A 26,688-nucleotide genomic window follows, 5' to 3' on the forward strand; every position below is an offset into this window, starting at 1 on the left:
TATCATTGACAGAATCGTCTATATATGACTCGATACCTCAAATTCCAATAAGATTCTACAAGGCAATAGACTAGCTGTAGCTGTAGCGTTACACAGAAGCTTTACATTTGAACACAAATTTGCTACATTCCCATCCCATCTAAATCCCTTGATTCTCTGCATGCTAGCAATGCTTAAATGTCATTTATCATTGACATCAATCCTCATTTTAAACAAAATTTACACTTTAGCATTTTATTCATTAATATTTCATGACAAGAAAACCATTTCATAATCCCTTAGCACATCACAAGCATCAAAAAAAGCAGAAGCAAGCATGCAAAAGTCATTTGCATTATTTGACATCAGAAATTCTCAAAATAAAAAGAAGAAAGCAAAAATCATGACTTGAAACACGAATAAATTGAGTGAAATAATAAATGTCATAAAATATTTCTAAAATGTACCTAGGAAAGTGATTTGTGAAGATGAAAAGGGATGACGAGAATAAAGTGAGAGATTACTAATTATGCAAATATTTTTGTGCTTTCATTTCCACTTCACGTACACGTTTTATATTGAAATGTACAATTCAGAGACCTCGGAAAGTTGCGAGGTACGCAAAGAGCATTTTATTTATGAAAAAATGTGAAGCAACGATGAAAAAAAAGGACAAAAGAGGTGCAAAACCCTTCCTCTCATCCATTACTGCCTGTTCGTTATAAATTCATTTTTATTCATAAAAATCCTATCACGTTTCAGCTTTTTTTTTGATAAATTTATGATGACGATGCTATTATTTTGTGAGGAGGAAGTGAGACTTTATATCCCATAAAGGAAATTTTCTAATTTTAAGACAAAAATATTTGTTGCTGCTACGAGAATGACTCAACTTTATCATCCAAAAATGTTGATTTCCGGTTGCATGATTTGTGCTTTGATAAACTTATGAAAATTTTTCAGTTTATTTGTAGTTTGGTATTGTGGATGAATTGAAATGCATGAATGAATGATTTTTAATCTTGTTATTAAAAAGTTTTTCAACACAAATTGAATATGGAAATTATATTTTTGTTATTAAATCTGGTTATACACTTGCTTAACATTGTGTTTTGTTGGATTTACTCGAGAGTAATGAAAGTTTGGATTTGAGGAATAAATGCAATGAAGTTTTGATTGAGGTATGAATGGAGATTATATTCTGGATGTTTTGTGTGGAGATTTTTGACATTTTAGACAGTCGGAAAGGAAATTCAAACTGGGAATTTAATTTTAGTAATTCAATATAGTGTTCTGTTTAGAATTATGACATGTTTAGGATTCCCGAACAGCACAAATCAGTGAGCTGGCTTAGAGCTAAAATTCCGTGTTCAATCTTGGGTCATGATTAGTTGAAGCGTATAGACGACTTTTTTACGAGTTTGGCACGGACATCAGGTATTTTGAACTTATTGCTGTCCATATGATGTACTGAGCTTGTCAGTAGTTAGGATCCCGAGTGTCTTAAAGGTTTGGTGCACAAATAATTCAAGTTAACCGTCTGGGACAGCAATTCAGATAAGCCTTAATCGTCTATAAATGCCCCCTACCTGCACAAATCGCTTCCAACCTCCTAATCTCTTAATCAACCTCCAAATTCACCTTTAATATTCAAAAATAATAATAACATCCATGATTACAGCAATAAAATCCAACCACAAAACTCTAATTCATGACATAGCATATCATGTGCCAATAAATTTGCTGATTCCAGCCAAATAAAATTATGAATGGGATTTATGATACACAAAGAATGCGAAAGAATACAAAATAAATTTTTTTTTATTCTCACGGACATCAATCCTTTATGAGTTATAAAATTTTACAGTCAGTCAAATTTTTAATGGTTTTTTTGGGAGGGGAGTGAATAATAGGCTATGAATTTTTATGCCACGAAGAGATTTATTTGGGTAATTATCAAAAAATTTTATGAATGAGTCGAGATAATGGAGTGTTTTGAATATTTTAATGGTTGAATTTTTGAGGATTTTGGAAGTGAATTTAATGAAAATTGAATTAATTTCGTATAAATTCTATGTTATTTTATTATATTCTGCTATAGTTGTGAACTTAACTAAGGCATAAGCGCGTTTATGTATTTAACTAAACCCGAGCAACACAAATGAAGAAGGCACCGTCGTGGAGCTTTTAAAGCTTCGGAAAAGCTCTCTTATTCACACTAAATGGACGCTAACTCATGTGGTAGCCTGATGGACGCCGCATGAAGGCGGATTCCATTTGGTGGCTCCATGGCGGAGTCTTCCTCATTTGTGCCACTCGGGTCAACAGCAATAATAACTTTAATCCTAACAATCAAATAAAATCGACACTAAAGTCTCTAAAAATACAAAAAAGTTCCTAAAGTAAATGTCTAATAATCTCATAATGGGCTTTAATATCTTCATGCCTGAATAATCGTCCAATTAAATGCTTATCTTGTAACTAAAATAATTGTTATATAAATTATAAACGAAAAAATGTTATTGAGGATTAAACTCATTATCTTTAATGAACACATTTCTTCCTTTTGTAAGGGACCTAAATACCATAGCTTAGCGAAATATTCATAGATATAATTAAATATTTTGGAATTAATTTACTTCTTTGAGGCATAATTAATAGCATTATCTTTACAAGCATTTTCATTCTACCTGCCTTTTTATTGTTATATAGAGATTTTGATGTTATTTGAACAGAGACAAGATGAACAAGATGATGGTGATCATTTTATTGAATTCTTTTATGAGATTTGACATAAAAATGACTTGTTTATTTTTATTTGTGGAAATAAAGAAGCCGTTTTTTGTGGATGTATGAGGGGAAATTGATGTGGATTGGTTGATGTTTTGACTGTTTTTGGGTGAATTTTGGAAACTCTTGTAAATGTCCTAAACATGCAAAAAGTATGCTTTCATGGTATAGAAATACTACCCTAACTGACATAGATACCACTTTTAGGTACGGTAGAGGACTTTCTGTACTATGAAAGCATGTTCTTTGCCTGTTAGGGCTACCTACTGTACCTAAAAGCGGTTTATTAGCCTGTTAGGGTGTTACTTTGAATCTAGTTACCCTATTAGTGTCATGAGTTTAAGAATAATTTACGAATCAGACTAAATCTGCAGACAACAACAGAATTTTGTTTTCGAATGTGCATCCTGGTGTGCCAACCTTTACAGATCTGCATGATGTATTGAAATGCACTGGTCTGAGGACCTGCTTTGACCGAATCTTATTGTATACTCAAAACATTAGGATTTCTTACAAAATCAGTTTAATGACCAATAACCTTATATCCAGAAGTGACTTGGAATCGAACCCATGACCATCCATAGTTGAATCCAACGCTCTTCCACTTCACCCACTAATCCAATTTCATTAATAAGAGCAGACCCGGCAAAATCCAAAAATACTCCACTTTAATCTATTTATAATATCAATGCTACATAATAAATCAATTCCATAAATTAAAATCACATGAGCCTATAAATTATATCAACAAAATTATCAGCCTTGTATGCAATCAATACCTAACATTATCGCCCAATTTAGCCTCTCCAAAAAATGCGCTCAAGGTCACAAAATTTAATGAAAAATTCTCACATCCTCGCTATATCCCACATCAAATGCTTTTTCCTTCTTTTCATGTCAATCTTTTTTATTGATTTTTATTGCAGAAATAAATTTTGTCTGTGAAAAGCTTTCATGATTGACATAATGATTGCCTTAAATCAAACACTGATAGAACTTTTGAAGCTTTTAAATGTCAAAACTTGTTCGATTTTTTTGGGTAATAAATATATGAGATTTATCGCTAGAGTGTTCAATTATCTTGAACCTACCTTTTTGGATTCAATTTTGGATTATCAATCAAAATGTTATTGCTCTTTGGGGAGCTGACATCAATCAGAATTTATAATTTTTTTGAATCATCAATTAATTGAATTATATGTTGAGCATGTATGATAATTTAATAATTTGAAAGTTCTGAATAGTGAAAAATGGAATGTGGATGTATCCACTTGTTTATAGTGCTGATGATGTTGATTAATTTGATGAATTTATGTTAAATTATTGGCTATTTTTGGAATGTGCTGGAATGTGATTTTTTCAACAATTAATTTTAATGATTTGCTATCATGACATTCACAGCAATATGGAGTATCGACGTAAGCTACATGAAATTTGCATTTTGTAATGAATCCATGAATTCTGAGCTCCATGTTGCTTCCCAACGATGTTTTGTGACACCCTGGTATGGATGATAGTACATACTTATATATTCATGTTTCCATACATTCACTTGAATGGGCTTGAATATAATTCATATGAAAATTTGGAATTAGTTACTGCAATCAGCGAAAACATAAAACTGTAAACACATTAAGGGGATGTTCGGGAATTGCGTAGCACTTAGTGGAAGAGCAATTTCCCCAGCAGGCAAAGAGTATGCTGTTTCATTACAGAAAGAATGCGACGGTACCCAAAAGCGGTCTATTAGCTTGTTAGATTTACAATTCTGTAACGGGGTGCACACTTTGGTTCATGATATTGCTGCAAAGCGCTTCAGTGTGGAGTCCAAACACTCAATTTTCAGCCTTACCTAATTTCCAAACGATCCCTTACTGGAAAATTCCAAATCAATGTTAATTTAAATTTTACAATAAATCAATTAAAAACTAATCATTTAATTCAATTCACACAATATACACATTTAATTATTATGACACGGTGAACTTAATTCCTCAATGTACTTTTGTGGATTCATTATGAATCATTAGTTTCATAATCACAGTTTCAATTAAATTGACCTCAATTCACAATTGAGGCAAATTTTCAAAGTATTATTATGCTTAATTTAGCAAGTGCATTAGTCAGAAGTTGAGTTTTCTGCAGTAATTAAAATGGATTGAAGGGAAGGGGTTGCGGAAATTGAAGGGAAAGGAAGGATGGGGCTTAATGATGACTAAGCAAGCAGGCTAAGCCAGTAAGTTTTGAGAGTTGCGAGGAGTCACGACTAACAACATAAATACTTAAATAATTCCTATACTATATCACTAATTAGCATCACACAAGTCAAATATGTAGCTACAGCACTAAACTAAGCATTTTCACCTCAGCATTATAAATATCAAAGATGATTGACATAAGAATCACTCAACGACAAGATGATCTAATCTCTTGAAGCAGATTACTGACATTTATAACCATCAACGCTATGCTTTACTCTTAGGCTTATCTAAGGCATCAAGAGAATGTAGCCATAAAAAATCCGAGTGACATTAAATGCCAAAAGTTGCTAGAATTTTGCGGTTATGCGTTCGTTACTGTCATTATTAGCAATGTAAGTGAAATGTGGTTTATTTGGGTGAAAGATGAATGCCTTGATTGAGGTAGAGTGTAGGATGACTCATCAGGGGGCAGGATGTGTCGATATACAGAACATTTTGTATGGAATGACTAAAATAATTTAATTAACAATCAATAAAACATCCTCAATAGCACCTAAAAGGAAGCAATCACTCAATTTTCATGTCCAACATTTCAAATAAAATTTCCTTTTCATAAAAAATTTCCAATTCAAACTCAAACATTTAATTTGCATACATTTCATGCAAAATCTCACCCATTAAATCTCTCTCGAGAACCCCTTTTAACTTCCATCGGCATGAAGGAACTTCGCCGCACATAAATTGAAAAACTCACAAGTATTGAATAAAATATCAACGTCACTCAGTCGTAAATTTCACATTAAACACCTTTTAAAATCTCTTTAAATTAAACTTTCACCTCAGAAAGATGTGGAACCATTTTTACATTTGGAATTCCACTGTGAATTTATAGAATTTTGTATTGAATCGATTTATTATAGACATATATATATTTTTATTTTACGGTGCGTTTCCATGGATGAATATTAAATTAGTTTATATTTTATACGTACCATTAGTAATCCCTGTCTGTCGAGTTGAACCTTTCACGTCCCATGTCTTTGGCAAAAAAGCAAACGAAAATTTTCGCATTTGTCCCTTCTCATACCAAACAATATACTCAAATATGCATATTATTTTATGGAAAGGATGTTGTGGGATGTGTGAGTATTGATGTGTTTTGCTTTTGTTTGATTTGTCGTGTAGGATTGAAGTTTTTGGGAATTTTTGGAATAGTTAATTAATAAGGTAGAGTCAAAAGGTATTGTCTTGAGCGACACAAATGAAGAAGGCTCCATCAGAACTTAGAAGCTCCATATAACCTCTTTATTAACACCAAATGGCAGCTATAATAACTTACTTACTTCGTTGGTCGTCAGATCAATTGTGATCCATGACCTCCCAAGGTGTGCCTGGAAATCGCTGGCTTTATCGCTGGCTTCCCACTTGCCAATAGCCAATACCAAGTGTAGCAATATCTCTATCGACAGCTTCCTTACAAGAGGAGTGACAGCCATTTGGACGCCAAATTAGACGACTTCCTCAAAGTTCCTCCCAATATTCATAGAAACCGCTTTTAGGTACCCTAGTGGTCTTTCTGTACCATGAAAGTAAGCTCTTTTCGTCTTTTAGCGTCCATGCCAGAACCCTCTTCCTCAGGAGGTCGCTCAGGAGGAGTTCATGTCACTTTTCGATTCCAAACCAACACTTTGACATGAATTCAATATCCTAATGCATTAAAGCCATTCTCAAACATGCCAAAACGTAGAAAAAGTCGAAATCCAAAATTCAAGTTTCAAATATCACAAAGCAGCCAATTCCAAATCCAAATCTAAAGTTCAATCCTTTTTCCCACGCAAAAAAAAAATCAATAAACAATTCTTGATATTCTATACAAAAAGATTGCGTACAATCCATAATTCAATACGATACCCCCATTTACTTTATAAAAAAATTCCTAGCCATTGAGTCTTACTTCGCTTACAACAGCTGCGAATGTAAAGAAAAGAAAGAAAAGCTAAATTTAGTACCTTTTGTAAGAATGAAAAAATAAAAAATTCAAGCGAGAGTGAGAAAAGATATTGGAATATCCATAAAGCATAGAAATTGACTAAAGCGTACGAAGCGATGAAAGATGATTCGAAAGAGCCATAGGATAAAAAAAGGGTTTGAGGGGAGGAAAAAGAGCAGAGCAGCAGAAAAAAAAGACCGAACAAGAAATGCGTCATAAATTTACATGATTTTTCCATTCCGCATAATTCCATAAATTTTGATTAAATTTTATATAAACATCGTAATGGCATTATGATCGAAAGCAAAGGAAAGTGAGACGAGGGGAAGGCAGTCATGAGATGGATGAAAGTAGGAGACGGGGAAGGGTCAGAGTAATAAAATTTGAGCTTTTTTATCACTCTATAGCGTTAATAAATTTTCATTGGAACAGGAAAAAACAAAATGTGAAGCAGAAAGGCTCATTTTTGTGCTTAAATACCAAAGAGCACTCATTTGAGCACGAAAGGCAATAAGTGATTTTTCATTTGATGGGAGAAAGTTTCTTTATTGTGCTGTTTTTGGAGGTGGAAATAATGAAAAGATGAAGTTTGAATGCTTATGGATGGGCAATCTCTTACACTACCTTTACATCTTCTATAAGGGGAGTTGAAGAAGAATTCGATGTATTTTCGTAATTTGAACAAATAAGTGGGAGTATCTAACTGAAGGGAACATGTCCCGAGTTCCGTGAAGGACACAATTGGAGAATCCTCTGATGAAGCACTTTTAGCGGTTGAGCGGAGCCTATAAAGTTCCATGGCGGACCCTTCTCCATTTGTGTCGCTCGGGTGTGAAGTTGCTTTGACGACACTGTGACGCTTGTTTTTGTCTCAAATCTACTGCTGTTCTATGAAATTTATCGCATCGTGTTGCACAGACTAGGTTGTTTATAGCTATTTTATTTCGAAAATTTCGAAATTAATTTCGAAAACAATTTCGAATTCCTCGAAAATTGAGAGTTTAAATTGAATTTTAACGGTCAATTTATTTTTGAATTTCTCAATTTCTATCTCTCTTAAAATTGAAAATAAAGGTCAAATTTGAAATGATGACAGTCTGAAAATAAGTTCAACCAGAATTCTAAGTCAATCAGACTCCATACAAAATTCAAGTCGACTTCAAGCTTTGTGTTCAGCTAACCCTACCTTATATAAGAACTCTATCTACCCCTTTCTGATCTCCAGCATCCATAAAAATACTCAACAAATTTTCAATTATTCCCCCCATAAGTTATTATCTCTAGAAACTTTTCATTGCTTACGAATTGAGAATTTATAAGACTTTAGTTATTTAATTCAATTATGTAGAACAATATAATATATTTGTATTGAGAAACTAAGCGTGAATAGCAAAAAGAAGATAAAGACTAATTGAATAATAAAGTTGAAAGAATTCTTTTTTTTTGTTAACAATTTCCACTTGTTCACGTGCTGGTACTTAAATCATCCCTCTTCTTCAGCTAAAATTTCGATTTTTTTTCTTCTCTTTTCAATTATTAAATCTTCAATGAAAAGAAGACTTGAAAATGTTTTGCAAGATCTATAAATATTCATGTACTTATTATTCTTTTTTTTCTACCTATACATTCGTAATTATGGCTTCATCATTCCAAAGAGCTTTAATTAAATCCAATTCTTACATTTAATAGACAACGAACGTAAACGATGATGTAATCACTGTAATTATGGAACTATAAAGTTTCTGTAGAAATTGATTTAGTGATTAAGTTTTTCATGTTAAGTAAGGCAGGGGTTGGAATGTTGGTGGATGTGGATTCATGCTGTTCTGTTTGGTTGGAATTTTGGTAAACTCAACGATGTTAGGATTCCTCTTGGAAGGAAGCTGTCGATAAAGATAGTATTGCACTTGGTATTGGAAATTGGCAAGTGGAAGCCAGCGATAGAGCCAGCTTCAGGCGAATCTTGTGGAAGGTCATGGATCACAACTGATCTGTACGACCAGCGAAGTAAGTAAGTAAGTAACGATGTTAGAATACTCTAGGACTAGTTAGGATACTGCAAAAAAGCTAGTTTCTGTCTAAATCAATGCCATTCTACATGAATACAGCTTAGCTTTGAGCTTGCTTAAAATCAGCTACTTAACTGTCTGATTCTTGGCAAAAAATGCTAAAAATTTTGAATATTCCAGTTAAATTTACTTAAAAATTCAACTTTGAGGTCTTTCTGAACAGACTTTGGACATTCTTACCTATTCCGTCCACAACTTGAGGATACTAAAATGAACTGATGATATACGACATCTCATAACCTAGAATGCTGACACACATGTCCAACAAAACTGTAAATGACCTCACAATATGTGAAGTTCTTATAAAATTCAGTGTCTTCCGACAATCTGGTCAAAATGCCAATTTTAATGCCTGTTTCATTTTATTGCAAAAAGTCTAATAAATCCTCTCATTTTTGAAATTTTTTTCTAATTAAACTTTGTTCGTTCGGTCGTTTTAAAAACTCCATTCTGATCAGTTTCATAAAGTTATTGAAGCCTTACAACAACAACAAAAACAACAACACGTTTTTTCATTGTTTTTGAATGTTTTTCAATGTTCTTCGATGTTTTAACACATCAAAAAAAATAAATTCTTAAAAGCCTTTTTTCTTCTTTTTAATGTAAATTTATAGTGTAAAATACGAGCTTCTATAAAAAATAGCAATTTAAATTTTTGCTTTTTTTGTCTTGTCAAATGCTATAAAATTTCAAAAATGATTGCTTCGAGCTGTGTCGTAAACTGTGATGAATGAAAATTTTCATTTTCCTGAAAATCATTATTCCAATTTTTTTTTTTACATTTAGCTGCACAAAAGATTTAATTACATTAATTATTTTTAGTTGCTCGCGAATTAATAGTTGTTTTTTCCGAGGCTGATGGATATTCAGATGATAATAAGGTGACTAATTGATGGGTTTTTGGCGGGAAATGGGTGAAATTGTGTCCTGATGTGCTGTGTTTCTGGTAAAGTTTCTGGATTGTTCACATATTCCAGCGATGGACAATCCATAAAATCTTGGAAATGTCATGAATCATATGTCGTGTGCTGTTTAGATCAAGGCTTGGATATTCAGTTGGAGGGTGACCATTGAAAATGGAAGGTTGTCTGTGTTTCAACACTTCCGGCATTATTCTCTTAATAGACAAAGAGCATGCTGACTAGAGCTAGTTCAACTTAAATAAACTAGTCAGACATGCCAGCAAGCGTATCCTCAGCTTACTCTGTCCTTGAAAGCATGCTCTTTACCTGCTAAGAATTACCATGAATTTTACAAAATTCCACAAAATTTTTCCAATTTTAAAACTTTCCACTTGCGCACACAATTCACTCTTCTAGTCATAAAATATTCACAAAAAATTACAAGTAAGCATCATATGATGATTAATATTTATGTAAGCACCCACATATGCATGCAATTTGAAAATTACTTTCGAAAAAGTTTGTCAAAATATGTTATTATCATATGGAGTCTTCCATTATTTTTTTTTTATGAATTTTTAGTCGAAATGAAAATTTTCAATCAACAAAATCGACATGTAAGCATAAAGACGGAAAAGTTTTCTTTAGTTTTTCCATAAATTTTCCACCAATTTGGTTTTTCCTTTGATTAAATTTTTTGTGTATAATTTAGTATTGGGGTAATTTTAGGGTATATGATATGATATTAGGTATCTGTATCTAGTATTTCAAGGCACTAAGCGTCTCCAGCCGTGCTCAAGCTACTCAATAATTATCAAATGACAACCTGGAAAGCACATGATACAGTAACGTTCGAAAATCCGACAAAAAACCAATTTGATTCTAGCCTAAGGCCGGATTTCATCGAAACTGGCCTGAAGTAAGAGTCACGCTTGCCTGGAGCTGGATACTTGCCAATTTCTATACCATATGCCTTCCGGGTAACAAAGATTCTCAACAATTTCCAATACAACATTAATATTTGTTCAATATCAGCTCCAAAGCACCCAAACTTCTCCCATTTAAACGCAAAATGAGAAAGAATGGGATGGAATTGCCAAAAGACAAAGTAGTAAAGTAATGTAATGAAATATTTCACAACATCTTGAAAATTTAAGTACTTTTTCACATAAAAATAAGAATCTAACCTATAAATCTACAAGAAGCCAAAGTTATGAAAGAACTTTTACTGTTTTTATATCCATTTACACTGAAATGCTCCTTCACAAAGTGTGTATATGTGTGTGTGTAAGAAATCAAGAGAAAGACTGAATGGAGCTGAAGTAAAAAGCCATAAGCAATGATAGAGACGAGAAAAATTACAATTGAAAACTTTTGTTTTAAGAAAAACGATGGAAGTTGAAAATTTTTTGTTCCTCTTAAACCATAAATTGCCGTAAATTTTTTTTTTGAACCTATCAACAACAACTTTGTGCATTCTTTTTCTGGAAGTTTTGAGAGAAAATAAAAGAAATTAAGATAGATGATGAGTTAAGATCGTTTTTCTGGCTGGGTTGTTGCGCATTTTTTTAATTGAAAATTACATTTTTAATTGAAATATGATGAAAGTTTTACAGTCTTTAGTATGAAGATGCAAACATTGTCTAAGGAAGCAGAATAAACATTTTGGATTGTTCCTTCGAAGTGTGCGCTTTTGAATGGCTCTCCTTCTTATTAAAAAATTAGTTCGCAAGCTATTGTGTCCTTACTTACTTACTTACTTACCATGCTCCGATGTGGAGAATAGAATTCTACAAAAGGACTTCCATCTGACTCTGTTGCTGGCCTTATCACAAAGTTTGTACAAATTTTCCGTCTTTGCAAATCTTATTGTGTTCTATTGGTTCACTAATGGATCAGCTAATTCAGGCATAACATGAGCGTTCCGCCAAGAAATACCATAGCTAACGAGGTGGCTTTATAGTGATTCTTCTACTAAATTCAAGACAGTGTGACAATCTAGCACAATATAGCATAGTATCTAGAACATTATAAACACCTGAGCAAGACAATGCAGTCGCTGAGTACTGTGTTAACAGCAACATGTGAGCGTTTCCTGATAGCAATTCAACGCCTGTTTTTGGCTCCATTTATAGAGCTAAAATTGAATTTTATTACGTCGTGCTGTTTGGGCTGTAAATGCACATGATAGCACACTTCATCATGACACTATTTTACAATTTATTCAGGGACATATGTAGCTGCGTTGTATCACTTGATATAAATATCAGTGAATGCAGCCAGAATGGACAAAAATGCTTTATGATTAGTTGAATACAAGTTAATGTCCAGTTGATGAACAGTTCTAACATAATTTTGTCCATTTGGGTAACATATCTTCCTTACTTACTTACTTACTGGAACCATGCTCCGACTTGGAGCCTAGGTTGCTACAAAAGGCAAGCTTGTGTCTCACCCCCAGCTACAACACTATTCCGTTTGGGCAGCATATCTTAATTAGAATTAACAAAGAGATCAGTTTTTGGTAGGAATCGAACTCGCTTCTACTAATACATGAGTTTTATATTTAACCAACTTGCAGCTTAACATTTCAGCTATTCAGTCCTTATTTCCTTATTTTTGAACTGACATATTTCTCTACATAAGACTCTCTATAGTAAAGCCTTCAATATACTTTAAAATACTATTCCTAGAAATAGACCAACGCACAGACAGACAGCCTCGAAACTCAAAACTTCTTCTTAGTTCCAAAAATAGAAAAAGAAAAATGTTCAAGAGGAAGAAAAAATTGCATTTCAAGACGAAAATAAAGAATGTTTTGAAAATTTATGGCTATACAATGTATGTGAGTTGCTTTCATTTCTCAAATGGATATGCCATAATGTGTAAGAAGAGTACAGAATGAAAATATCGTCGAGGCAAAAAAAATACCTCAAATGAGTTTACATAACTCAGCACAAAAATTTTTTGAAATTTATGAGGCGCTCTTGGGTCTACACGAGAGTACAAAAATAATATTTTTTTGAATAATTATCCTTAATAACTTTATGTGTTAACTCCAACATCCGATGAAAATGAAAATGACTTTTTATGTCATCATGAGATTATATCCCTCCATCCTATTTTCATTAATTGTCATTTAAAGTCAAGCCTAAAAATTATGCCTTTGAGTGATTCTTTTGATATGTCTCTTTTTATATTATTCCTTTCTATGCCTTAGGAATGTCTTTGAATGATATTACAAAGTATGAACGAAAAGAAAAGAGGTTTTAAATTACTTAAAGGCTTTTCGTGTTGCGTGGGTTTTTGTTAAACTTTTTTTTTTCTTCCTTCTTTCTTGACTTTTAATACTCATTCATCAAATTAATTCAATTGCTACTTGAGGGATTCATTCTTTTATCATGGAATTAAATTATACACAACAAGATGTTATTAAATTTTCATTGCTTTTATGGGAAATTCCCGCATTAAAATAATATCTTTGGGGATATTTTTGGAATTTTTAAGAAGGATTAAGACACGTTTTAAGTTGGTAGTTAGTCGTGCTTGGGGTGACTGGGAGGTCGGGGAATTCAATTGATCTGAACGGCTTGCGAAAAATGTATGTAAGGGGAGACAGTCTGCTTGTTTTTCAATCAAGAGTTCAAGAGCTCCTGAGTTCGATTTCTATCGGTCATTAACAATATGCCTAATGAGCAGTACAATGCAATCGATAGGATGGCACTATGTCGCCGTATTGACGACAAGACAGTAGGACGCCCTTTCGACTACTTTAATATTGATTCTGATCTATTCTTAGGGCTAGAAATGAAACTAGTTACATCATGCAGCTCGGGTATATGACGTGTTACACAATACTATATAAATGTTCTCCCCAATCCTCTTAAGACTCTCAATAAATGACCCAATATCATCATTGTTATCACTAGCCATCTCATGCTTCATATCTTTAACCCTCCCCCCAACCATCCCTAACCTACAAAAAATCACAATTGAAAATAAAAATAAAATTCACTAAAGGTTGTTAACCGTGATGATCAAGGTATATATGCTTGATAAAATGTTTACATTTGCAAATATCCAACCCAAGTTAAAATGAAAAAATTTTTCTGATTCATTTATTTGCTTTCACTTAGTTTCCCTTTCTTGCTGGTCAGCTCAGTGTCATTTAACATTTCATCCTCATTTCTCAAGTGAATAAAAAAAGGAGAGAAATCGTTTACAGTGGACTCTCACTCTATACAGCATGTAGAGAATGAGGGAAAAAAAGGTTTCAATTCCTTACACAAATATGCCATTTTCTATTCCTCATTCCCACATATATTATACATATCCCCATTATATTGAGCCACTCAAAAAAGATTTCGACATCTTCTTACTTCTGTGCTGGAAAGAAAATTTTCATTCTTATGAAGTTGGGTGGCTTAAGGAAGGAATTTTTATGTTGCCTTTGAAACGATCTCATAGAAGGTCTCATTTTTAACATTCCATAATGCTGCTTACATGCCATCTCAAACATTTTTTCATTCTTCTTTAAGCTGCTAAATAAATTTGCTTATGCAGTCACTTTTGCCACGTGAACGACTGACTATGAGATGTTATAAAATTGGAATTATTATTATATCTGTATTAAGGTTGTGAATAATTTAGGAAGGAACCAAAAAAAAAAAATCGATTTAAAGCTAAATTTGGTGAGTTTATTGTCTGAACGGTGAGGCTATAAAGCTGTAAATTCTGACGGTGGGTCAGTTTTGACGTCAATGGGTGTTGCTGGAGGGAGATTTTATGATATTTCTTTTATTTAATCATATGGTTGACTTAAAGTCGAATGTGGAAGGTAAATAAAGGCTCAAAAGTAATAAAAAGCAGCCAGAAGTTAGCTTCGTATAAAGAGTCATCAGGGACATTGACTGTTAGTCGTTAGTGATGTCTGTAGACTGGGTTTATGAGCTTTATACATATGAAAATGAGGACATAATGGGTCTAGTTAGGACACTTCTGGTCATCATGCTTTGAAGTTTGGTGCTTAAGGCATTCAACTTATGTTTTCCATGAATGCCTTTCAAAGCTCCAATCCACTTGAAAGAAGTGAATTGCAACAGAATCACCATCCAACTAACGGAACTCATTAATATTATTACCCATTAAAATGCGCTTTATGCTCACAAAATTCCACAAAATTTCTAACTTTCAATTTTTTCTTCTTCTTCTTCCTGACTCTTTTGTTACAGATTTAACAGTATCAAGTCTCGGTATGGTTCATATTACAATCCCAAATGCTATTCAATCAGGACGGAATGCGATTTTGATGTGCGACTACGAGCTGGAGGGTGACGATCTCTATTCAGTAAAATGGTATAAAGGTATGTATGTCAAGTTATTGTGCAATTGTATGTCAAAAAAAAAAAATCTTTTTTCACCCTTTTTTACTCCTCAATTCATTCATGACAGGCAAGAGAGAGTTTTTTCGATACACAGCAAAGGAAATTCCTTCAATAAAAACATTTCATTTTCCTGGTATACAGGTCGATGTAAGTTGATTCGTTTTAATATTTTTAAGGCTACTTTTACGAAGGAGCTAGCCTCCTTATGCAACAATTTCTACCTTTTCTTGATTCATTTATATTGTAGATGCAAGAAAAAATGAGGCATAAAAAATTACTTTTCATTTGAATAGAGATTGAATATGGAAGTGGAAAATTTAATAAGAATAACAGCAAGAGTTCGTTCGTTTTTTTGGGTTGTTTATCTTTATGAAAAAAGGCAGTGCAATCGAAAACAGAAGGTGAATGGATTCTTTCCACGGGGCTATATTGCCAGTCATGCGAATACAAAAGCTCATTGAGTAGCTAAGATTTCGTTAATAAGCAATTATTTTTTTGAGGCTATTTTTGGCAATGATGTTGCCTTGGCAATGGATGGACGTGATTTTTAATTGAATGGATATTCTTTCCATACAAGTTGTTTTTCAATGGAAAGTGATGGATATCAACTTTTCTGATGAAATTCAAGACTACACAATTGACTTTGTGCTTTAATGCAGTGGTTGTCAAGTATCATGCCTCAGGACTAATATTCTTCTTAGAAAGGATTGAGTGTGTAGACTTAAAAGGGAAAGGGCTTTTGAAATTTAACCTTCATGCTTCTATCGATAAGACGACTTCTTGAAATTACGAGGATATTGAAATTCTTTTTTTTCGAAATTCTTGAGAAGCTTTCTTCTTAAATCTGTTTTTTGAGGTTATGTTTATAATATTGAAGTAAAGATTAGGTTTATAACTTATGAACTTTTTTGATAGAAATGCAAGAATTTAAGGGATATCTATGACTTTAAATTCGAATAATCATAGCAATTTAAAGAATTAGGTCCTCAAAATAAGAAGTTTTGATTCACAAGCCCTCTTAGTACATCCTAGGGCAGTGTTGGGCAATCTTTGCATACTGGTAAGTCGCCAGATATTTTTGGAAAAGCCATGAACCGTATGCCGTCTCTGCCCTAGAATAAAACTCAGGTAACCTGGTCTTTATTGATTTACTGGCCATTTTGTACATTTTTTCTTAAGAAAGTCCCGGTTTTTTGGGCTGCCCCGAATTCAAATTTTCATACAAGTCTCGATTTTGTCTTAAAATACACCTAAAATGCCGGTTTTTCCAAATAATTTCTGACTTGCCTACCAATAAGCATCAATAATAATGCTGATGGTAATTGTATCATAAACCTATCGTTTATATTGAAATCGAGAAATTGAAAATATCCAATAGTACAAAATTCATCAGAAGTTATGAAAAGAGCATCAGTCAATTGCTACGAAATTCAATACTGTCAATTAAACTGCTGACTATGCAATTACAATCAATATTCACCATATGCATATTGTAATGCGTTTCAGAGTATCATCCATCCTTCAGACGTACCATGCCGTGACTTAAAATACTTTCTAATCACTGCCTTCATTTGACTATCGTCATGCTATAATTCAATTTAAGTAAGAACAATGAAAATCCTTAATGAAATATTCAAAACTACAATTCAATCAAAAACTTCCCTAATTACATTTTAATGTAAAAAAGTTTCAATTTTGATAATCAATTATCAATAATCTCCCATCCCACCCATGCCACCTCAAAATTAAGTAATGCGATTATGATTTTCGGAAAACAATGAACTACAATAATAATTACACTAATGAATGTCATTTTAATAGACTAAATAGCAATTCCCTTAATAAATCACCATTCAATTGATGTTCGAAAATAATATAAAAAAGTTAAGCAATTATTTTTGATGAGTCATACGAGATTGACATTAATCCAATGCATATATTAACTATTGATGACATTGTGGATGGGGAACAAAAGTAATTTGGTTACTAAATTTCAATCTCTACGTGCTTCATTTTGGATGCGTAAACTTGACGAGAAAGACGAAGTTATTGCGACTAAAAACACAATCGAGAAAAAGTAGAAATTTTTTTTATTTATTCAGCTCACATATTTGATTCTTGCAAAATACATACACACAATGTGAACGCATAAAATGTTGGGGAAAACGGAAAGATGATACGCAGGGGGTAAATAAATCAGTTATGAGAATTATTCAAAGAGTTGTTCATGAGTGAAAGCTTTATGATCTTTATTGGCTGTTGCTTGATTTTCTAGGTAGTTTTGTGGAATTTTTATTGAAAATCAAGAGGAAGTGAGCTGTATTTTAGTCCCGAGGGGCACAAGATAGTCTATAAGGTACCGCTTTGTTGCCGTGCTGACGGAAAACGTCAAAATGACGTAAGGGTGCCTTGATGGACCTTCATTTTGACGGTAAAGAGTGAAATTTGCCACAGATTGACTTTTGAGTTTTCTAGTGCTAGTTTGGACTCTTACAAAGATTAAAGCTGTCCAAATATATGTGAAACTAACAGGCAAATAGCATGTTTTCATAGCCACTACGGTACCTAAAAGCGTCATATTTGCCTGCTAAAATAGTCACTAAATATGCTAAAATATTAAAATCACCGGTAAACAATTCTCAAAACAATTTAACCCCCTTGACATCCCACAAAAATTTTTTGCGGTCAACATTGAAGGCAAGAAAAAAAAATAATAAAAATCCTCGACTAATCCGTATTTTATGTTTGCTTTTCATTTTCTTTCACAACAATATAAAAAAAATACAACACAACATTGTGCGTGCCCGTCTATTTGTGTATATCATCTATACATATCGGATGTGTGCGGTAACCCACAGGTACAATCGTCGAATGCGAGTAGAATAGTATTAAACAATGTCGTGCCAGAGATATCGGGGAAATTCTCATGCGAAGTGAGTGCCGACGCTCCATCATTTCAAACGCATATAGTGTCGGGTGAATTACAAGTAGTAGGTGGATATGACTGCAATACCTTCAATGTCGAACAAAAAGAAATTAATCAAAAATCACATTTTTTCCCCCTTTTGTTTTGTTATAATTATTATTTTGTGTGTGCCTTAAATAATCTAGAATTTCCTGAACAAAGTCCATCAATAGATGACATTAAACAATATTATAATGTAGGAGATTATTTAGAAACAAATTGTACATCGAATTCATCAATACCGCCGGCAACACTCGAATGGTGGATAAATGATGTGCCAGCACATATTGAGCATGCCATAAGATATGATACAGTTGTCGATCCCATATCGAAACGTCAAACTTCCATTTTAGGATTAAGGCTACCATTAACAAATGAACATTTTTATCAAGGCAGATTAAAGGTGAGTTTTGATGGATTTAGATCATATTGATGCGTGTGAGAGAGAAAATATGGGAAGATTTATGATTGAAATGGAAATTTGGGATATGCCAGAGGTGAAGCATGAAGAGATCAATTAAGATTAAAGTTTGCTTTAATTCCTCAACTTGAAATCGATTTGAATTAGCAACAATTAAGATACAATTATATTCATCTCCAATTGGCATTACTTAAAACATCATTAAATTCAGTAAATCATCAATTTTCTCGAAAATTCTATTAAAAGAAAATCATTCAGCAAATACTTATTCAATACAACCAACAAGATTATTCAATTTTGTAGATATATAAATATATTTAAATTTATTTCCAGGAAGTTGTTATGCAATTCAATACATTATTCAAATAAATACTTAATTGAGAATAAATTGGATTACGTTGCCACGTGTTTTATCCACCTCGAAAAGTAAAATTACAATAAAATCCAATTTTAGGATTCTAATGCTTATATCATATCAAATTTCTGTCTAAAAAGATGGCAAAATTAGGTTTCTATTAAATTTTTCCAAGAAAATCAATTAAATCGGCAATTTCAAATAATTTTCCATAACATAACCTAAATGTCAGCTTAATTTGAAAACAAAATAGATTAGCATCTACCTAAAACTTTTCCATTCATTTCATATAAAAAACATAACCTCGCCATACTTAAAAAGTTCTCGTAAATCACATAAAACTTTAAGACATAAATTCCCAAAGAGTATTTTTAATGAAAAAAGCTTGTAAATTGAGATGCAAATTCTCAATCTACTCAACATCGAATTTGTTGTTTCCCTCATAAACTTTTACGTACTTATCCAAGCTTCATGTAATTTATGTCTGTATTATTTTTTTTTATTTCAATAAAAACAAGCAAAATTCTTATTTTAAAAAACTTTTTACTTACTACTTACTATTTATTCCCCTTCATCTCACCTTAAACTGCTGGAAACAAAAAAACAATAAATTTTCATTAAAAACTCACCTATCTTCATTTCCTTATTTATTATCATGAGATTTATGTTTAAAACTTCTCTCCCAAGTTTTTTTTTTCTCTCTCTTCGCACAGCACTTTTATATTCTCATCTATGCATTTTGGTAATGTTATAACATTTTTCAAATGCCATAATCCGATGTTGTAACATGAAATGGAACGAGAAATATGATAACTAACACCGCAATATTTTATTTCATTTTTCATTTCATTTTCCACTTTTTTTTTATGTGTATCTTTTCATGTTCTGCTGCTGCTGTTGCTTACTACATGATATAATACTCCCGTGTAGCTCCAATGCATCGCAAGGATTTATGATATATATGAGAAAGATGTTACACGATATGTAGAGGAGCAATATCCACGAATACTTGCTAATAGTGATAATGGTGGAGTTCATTTTTCGTTTATCAGTGATAGAGATGCTGCTGGTAAGTTCATAACATTTTTTTAAACTCTTTAGTTGATGAGTGGTATTGGATTTATGTGAATTTGATCGGTTATTATCTTGCTTTATTCATGAACTAGAATTGAATTTATAGAGTTGAACTAGTTTTTTATGGTAAAATTTATGAATCATGTGGATTTATCTCTTTTTATATAGTTTTATGAGGTTATTATGCAAGTATTTAAATTGTTTGTGTATTACAATGTTTAAGTCAGGAATATCTGTCGATTTTGGGTGGTTAAGTGATTTACAGTACATGATTCTAGCAAAAAGTTGAACAAAAAGTTGAATTACATAAACATAACCTCCAAATTAAGCTTAATTTCATCAACAATTTTATAAAATTGAATCTAGCCTCGTTAATCTAGAATTCAAAATCTCCAATCCAATGATCATAGCTGAACTTTTCTCGTCAATATCCAGTTTGAAAAGGTTTGTTAAAAACCACGTGTTTTTCTCCACTTCGAAGAGTTTTTCGCAATTTTCTTTGAAAATTTGAATAGATTATTAATCTATACCTCAAAATTCTTTTATAAAAAGTTGGCAAAGACATGTCTGAATAAGTTTTCGAAACCAAGCATCTTTCAATCTAAAAATAACAGCAATTTTTATTACATAACCCAACTTTCAGTCATGAAGAAAAGATTTTTTTTGCATAAAACGTGCTACAAATGAATTTCACCTTATCTTTTATTCAAAAAAGGAGCTTTAGTCTTCTTTTCCCATCACATTTATGCAGCATCAAGTTGGTTTGCAAAGGAATGAGTAGAAAAAAATTGAAAACTTTCTTTATTGCTTCGGGATTGCTTGTATCGATTTTTCTCACCTGCATACTGAATAGTTTTGATGCAGGTATGAATGCAAAAAAGTATGCAAAAATGAGCGAGAAAAAAGAAAATTCAATTTTCAATTTTCCGATTGTCAATTTTTAGTAGAAAATTGTATACAAAAAAAAAATCCATAAAATTCTTTCTAACTTGCCATTCTTATGCATTGTTTATACATGTTAAATCACAGCAAAATGAGAGAAAAAATAAAAATTGAAATTGAATTTCATCTAAATGATATCAGAATAATTTAATAGCATTCATACCCTAACTTGCTATTCTTTTCTGTCAGTGTTGTGATTGCTCGTACAGTGCTATGATTTCTATTTTTTTTAGAACTCCAATTTTTTCCTATCCTACGTTTTCATGAAATATTCAAAAATTCCCCATTGGCAGTTGCCATTCATTTTTTTATGTGTCACATCGATTTTCCTCTGTACTTTATTGTCATTTATGCATCTCTGTGATTCCTTTTTTGTTGATCCTTTGTCAAACGAAAATATTTATGAAAATCATCTGAATAACTTTAAATAAAAATATTTTTTTGTCTCCTGAAAATTCCTTTAAAAAGGTCACTGAGTCACTGTGCTTGCTTTATGAGGAAAATATTAAAATTTTCTTGTAAATTTAGCGGGAAAAATGGAAGAATTTTAAATGCTGAATTTAAATTTTTAGCAAATCTCTTCCTCAGGTGCTTGCTAAAGATTTAAAATTGAATTTTTCTGGCAAAATTAAATTTTCTGACTGAATATGTTTAGGCAGATTTCAAGAATTGGAAGCTTTATTTTTTGAGCGAAGGAAGTTGTAGTAAAATTTTGTGTGGGACAAGTAGTAAAAGTTGTTTTCTGTTCTTCTTAGTTTTTGTAGGATTTGAAGGATTTTTATGTGGAATTTCAGATGATGCTTTAACAAGCAAAGAGTATGTTGTCATGGTAGAGAAATATCACTGTGGAACTTAAAGGCGGTTTTTTTTGGTTATTTGGGTTATCAATATTGAGCATGGCTCACGCTTCGGATGTAGACAATTTTTCCCGGCTACAAGGTAGATTCTGTTAGATTTGGGGAATGAGGGTCTTGCATTCACACAAAGTACATCTCTAATTTAAATAGTTGGTAGTACCTGATGGTGGATGGAACGTCAGATTATCGGTCGTAGTGATATTTGCTCGAAGCAAACCAAACATAATATTGTAATCCGAACAGCATAGTTTGTTACGCTGTACTAAAAATAAGACCCCACATGATAAGACATTTGGTCATGATGGTACCGTGATGGCTGACATCAATTTTCTGGTTATAAAATGCGGTTAGCAGCATTGTGCTGCTCAATTAACTAGGTTGAAGTAGACATATGGTCCTGAAGTAGACCTTGTGTCTACAACTTATCTAGTTACGTTCTAAATTGTAAATTATTTTAATCCATCCCAACAAATCATTCTAAGCTACTTCCCACCTCCTGACGCTCTCTTCTTCCGAATTTCCGCTAAAAGGTACATTTTTCATGCTGATTTTTATGATGAGATGGAAGCATTTTGCATTGTGGATTATGAAATATCTCTCGCTGTAAATAAATATACATGTTTGAATTTATGAATGTTAAAAAATATAAATATAAATGCGAAAATGTCGGAAATGTTTTGTTGGAAGTACAAAAAAAAATAATTACATTATACAAACTGAAATATTCTACATTTATGGCTTCATACCAAAAATTAAGATAAATTGATAAATGATGAAACAAGTTTTATTCAATAAATGATTTGACCTTCTGAGAATTCAGACAAAATGGAAACCATTGAATGATTTGGTCATTCAAAATTTAGATCGCATGTCCTTTACAATTGCGAATTTGTTTTTTGTGGTCGATACTGCAAATATTTTGATTCAATTGTCATATTTTGGTTCCTTTTATTTGATTTCGAACAATTCGGTTCCGACATGAGGTTTTGGTCGGTTCCGACATGCTCTTGAACTGTTAAATTTACATAAAATTTAGAATATTTATGATGTTTTCATTAAAGCTCCGCAGACTAATAAATCAAAAATTTCTGATAATCTCACAAATGTTTAATTAAAGTCCTTCAATTACTCACACATCAGTGACTATAAATTTCATAATTGTCAAATTTTCATGAAAAAAAAAAAAAATTAATTACTCTCTGATTGTTTTTAATGCAATTTCAATAAAAAGCAATATATCATTACATTAACTTATCAAATATGCCATTAATCAATTCCATTAATAAGCGATATGATTTATTTTAGTCGACGCTGAACAAATATGAGCTGTTTTATTTATCCACTGTTGATTAATATTGATAAAAAATGTTATTAATATATTCATTTAAATTTTATTCAAATACTCGATCGAGAAATTACATAAAAATAAAGTTACAAGGTAGAATGTTAAATTCATGAATATGTAAATTGTTACATAAAATATTGAAGTTGAATTTTAAATCTGCTATCAAGTTTGTCTCATTTGCATTTGCAAAGAGTTTGGAAGTTATTTGATGGGATGCACTCGATTAGACGCTGTTCTACCCAGTAGTACCGTAAATTCAGTAGCAATAACTCAATGATTATCATTGCTACATTCTGGATTCAATCACATAAATCAACTTTAATCAGCACTGCATTAAAGAGATAATCATTCAAGATTAGTGATGTACAGTTCGAAGAACAAGGAATCGTGAGCCTGACCTCCAATTCTTTGGAAAAAAGACATAAAACCTTAATTCAAGTTACTTCCCAGCAAAAAACTACGCCACTCTTGGAATGGTTACTAAGAATATTTGGCTTAGTCTGTAATCATTATCAATCAAATATCCTGCTTAGGCTGAGTAAGGAGAGTTTTAAGGCAATTTTGACATCCAGATAGCCAAGAAGCAGTTTTGTAACAAGAGATTCCGAGTGTAAAACGGTTTACAATTTCCTACATAAGTCCCCAATCGGTTCAAATTATTCGTGGCAGCCATTTGGCTTCTACATGCCATCTAAGCGACAATTTTTGTGGCAGTTACCATAAAAATTGCCACTTAGATGTCCTGTGACTGCCATGAATAACTAGTGCTAATTGGAATAAGTCGTCGACCAAAAATCGATAGAGTTAGTCAGTAACTTGCCCTTAATGTATTTTTGTCCACTTAGGATCATTTTGCTACGCAACCAGAACAACTTCCCAGACATTCTTTATGATGATGAATACACTGCCATTAAATCATAAAATTGTTAAAATTATGAAAAATTTTCAGAGACATTTACTCCATTTTTCATTTAAAGCTTCATCGTCTTGTTTGCAACAAAAAAAAGAAAATTCCATTCAGTTCCAAAAATGACTTTATAATACGATTATATCAACAAAAAGTATGCTAAGGTGGAAAAAGAACTTTATAATGTGAATGTCAAAGTTGAGAATCTCGATCATAAATTCTCTTTTATACTTCATTCAGCACTTACCATATAATCCCATTTCATAGAAAGTGTCGCTATAAAAAAAAGAAGGAAGAATTTCAATGCTTAATGCACGAAAATCTGCTCATATTAAAAATCACGTACAGAAATTCATCATGAAAGCTCATAAAGTACATCATTAAAATGTGAAAAATGCATCTACTCAAATTAAAATAGATGAAGGAAGACGGAAGTGAGACACAAAAAGAATGAAGTTCTTCAACGTGACCTGCTGAATGCTCCTTTAGTTTCTCATTCCAATTTTCATTTAATTTGTCCTTTGCTAAGCTTTTATCTTGTCTCACGTCGTCTTCATCTCTTTTTTTGCTGCTACTGCTGCTACATATCCACAGCTCAAATTGCAAGTGTCAAAGTTCAAAAACAAATGAACAAAATGAAATGGAATAAAAAAGTCGAAAGAGAAAAATTAGAGAGGAATGTCAGGGAATTAAGTATGAGACGCCTGACATTAATTAAACTTTCTTTTGTGTTCCTTTTTTTCTTCATTCGCTTATCATTCAGCAACTCTCTGGGTGATGATTTTCTTTTATTATATTCTTCTGCTGGCTTTTTTATTTGTATCTGTTCATATAAGGAATATAAACTAAGTATATGGGGTATTTATTCACTTATGTATAGACGTCTTGATATTGAGCTGTTTTGTTGTTACTGAGAATTGGAGTTTTGGGTTTGTTTTGTCTGGAGTGGCTGTTTATGAGTCAATGGTAGCTTTTAGATAGCTGCTACATGATTGTGAATTTTCTTAGCCGTTCATACATGTGTCGCTAATGTTACATTCAATTGTGTCCTGAGTACTGGGACTGAGACTGAGACTGAACTGAGAGACTGAGACTGAGACTAAGACTGAGACCGAGACTGAGACCGAGACTGAGACCGAGACTGAGACCGAGACTGAGACCGAGACTGAACCCGAGATTGAGACTGAGACCGAGACTGAGACGGAGACTGAGACCGAAACTGAGACCGAGACTGAGATCAAGACTGAGACCGAGACTGAAACCGAGACTGAGACCGAGACTGAGACCAAGACTGAAACTTCAAGGAATTACTGAGAAAGTCTTGGAAAAGGTCTTAATCTCGAGAACTCTTAGGCAAAATTGATCAAATTCACATCCAACAATTCTACTAAATTCCTCAAAAAAATGCGCTGTATCAACCACATCCTCAACAATGATCATTTCCATCTAATTTTCATTAATTCTATCCTTTAATCAACAGGAAAATCTAAGTCATCAGTAATCCAGCACAATCACAATATACATTTAATTATGCTAGTTCTTTTGTTAGTAATCCATAGCATAGTAAATTATCATCAAATTGAAAGTCGTATTTTCGAGTGAGATCACACAGTCTTATTGTAACAATAATCATAAGGAGAAGGATGGAATGTCTTTTTATGAAATCATGAATTCACACACATACATAGACATAAACAGATATAAATACACATATAGATAATACAAAAGAACACACATTGAGGGATGGATGACGAGAATCGACAATGACAATGAGTAACGGTTGAAACTTTTTATTTTATCGCGAACAGAAGTAAGAATTAAAAAAATAACTAAATAATTTGTAAATTTATGGAATAAGCATTCAAAGTGAATCTGTGGTTTTATTCTATTGTGAAATATTGTCTCATTTTTTTTTCTCAATGAAAATAGCTCTTGTATAAAGATAAAAAATGGTGGATATATGAAGATGAATGAAAAATACCTAATAAAAAAAAACTGACAAAAGACTTTAATTTTTGTAAAAAAAGAAGTTAAAGCTGTTTTAATTAAATTTAATTTTTCAGAATTTATTTGTTCTCAATTTCAGCGAATTACATAATCTTATGCTTCAAACATCAAGGCTGAATTCAGATATTGAATGATTCTAGGAATTTGATAATATAGAAATCTATTCTAGGAATAAGAAATCAAAAGAGATTGTTAATTTAAAATTTTAATGCGAATTAAGTTTACAAATATGGATTTACTTGACTTGAAGTCGACTCTGATTTTGTATGGAAAAGTTGACTCTAATCCGTACAAAATTAAAGTCGATTTTGAGCTCTGCTTGGATTAATTTGGTTTTTATGAGATTTCAAAATGTTTAGAGTTCGGCAAGGAACTTCAGACCTTCATTTTAGATTTGCTTATCTGCAATTTTAGAAAATACTTTAAAGTTCACTCAAAGCTGCAGGCCTGAAATTTTGGCATTTAAAAACTTATTGACAATAAACACTAGGGATTGTTTA

At 32.3% G+C, this 26,688-nt stretch overlaps 1 protein-coding gene across 3 annotated transcripts in view; it reads left to right on the forward strand.

Moving 5' to 3' along the window:
• LOC139095195 (junctional adhesion molecule 2A-like) overlaps positions 1 to 26,175 on the forward strand; it is a 41,273-nt gene extending 15,098 nt beyond the window's left edge. For all 3 annotated transcript variants that reach the window (XM_070646474.1, XM_070646475.1, XM_070646476.1), the window contains exons 3-8: positions 15,163 to 15,294; positions 15,383 to 15,462; positions 18,174 to 18,309; positions 18,427 to 18,683; positions 19,987 to 20,125; positions 25,662 to 26,175. In XM_070646474.1, coding sequence (XP_070502575.1) covers positions 15,163 to 15,294; positions 15,383 to 15,462; positions 18,174 to 18,309; positions 18,427 to 18,683; positions 19,987 to 20,125; positions 25,662 to 25,783 — 866 coding nt within the window. In that variant the 3' untranslated portion in view covers positions 25,784 to 26,175. The remainder of the gene's footprint in view (positions 1 to 15,162; positions 15,295 to 15,382; positions 15,463 to 18,173; positions 18,310 to 18,426; positions 18,684 to 19,986; positions 20,126 to 25,661) is intronic.
• The last annotated feature ends 513 nt before the right edge of the window (positions 26,176 to 26,688 follow it).

This window comes from Chironomus tepperi, unplaced genomic scaffold (genome assembly GCF_022539635.2).
Source record: "Chironomus tepperi strain 1889 unplaced genomic scaffold, CSIRO-AGI_Ctep_v1 contig_363, whole genome shotgun sequence".
NCBI lineage: Eukaryota > Metazoa > Arthropoda > Insecta > Diptera > Chironomidae > Chironomus > Chironomus tepperi.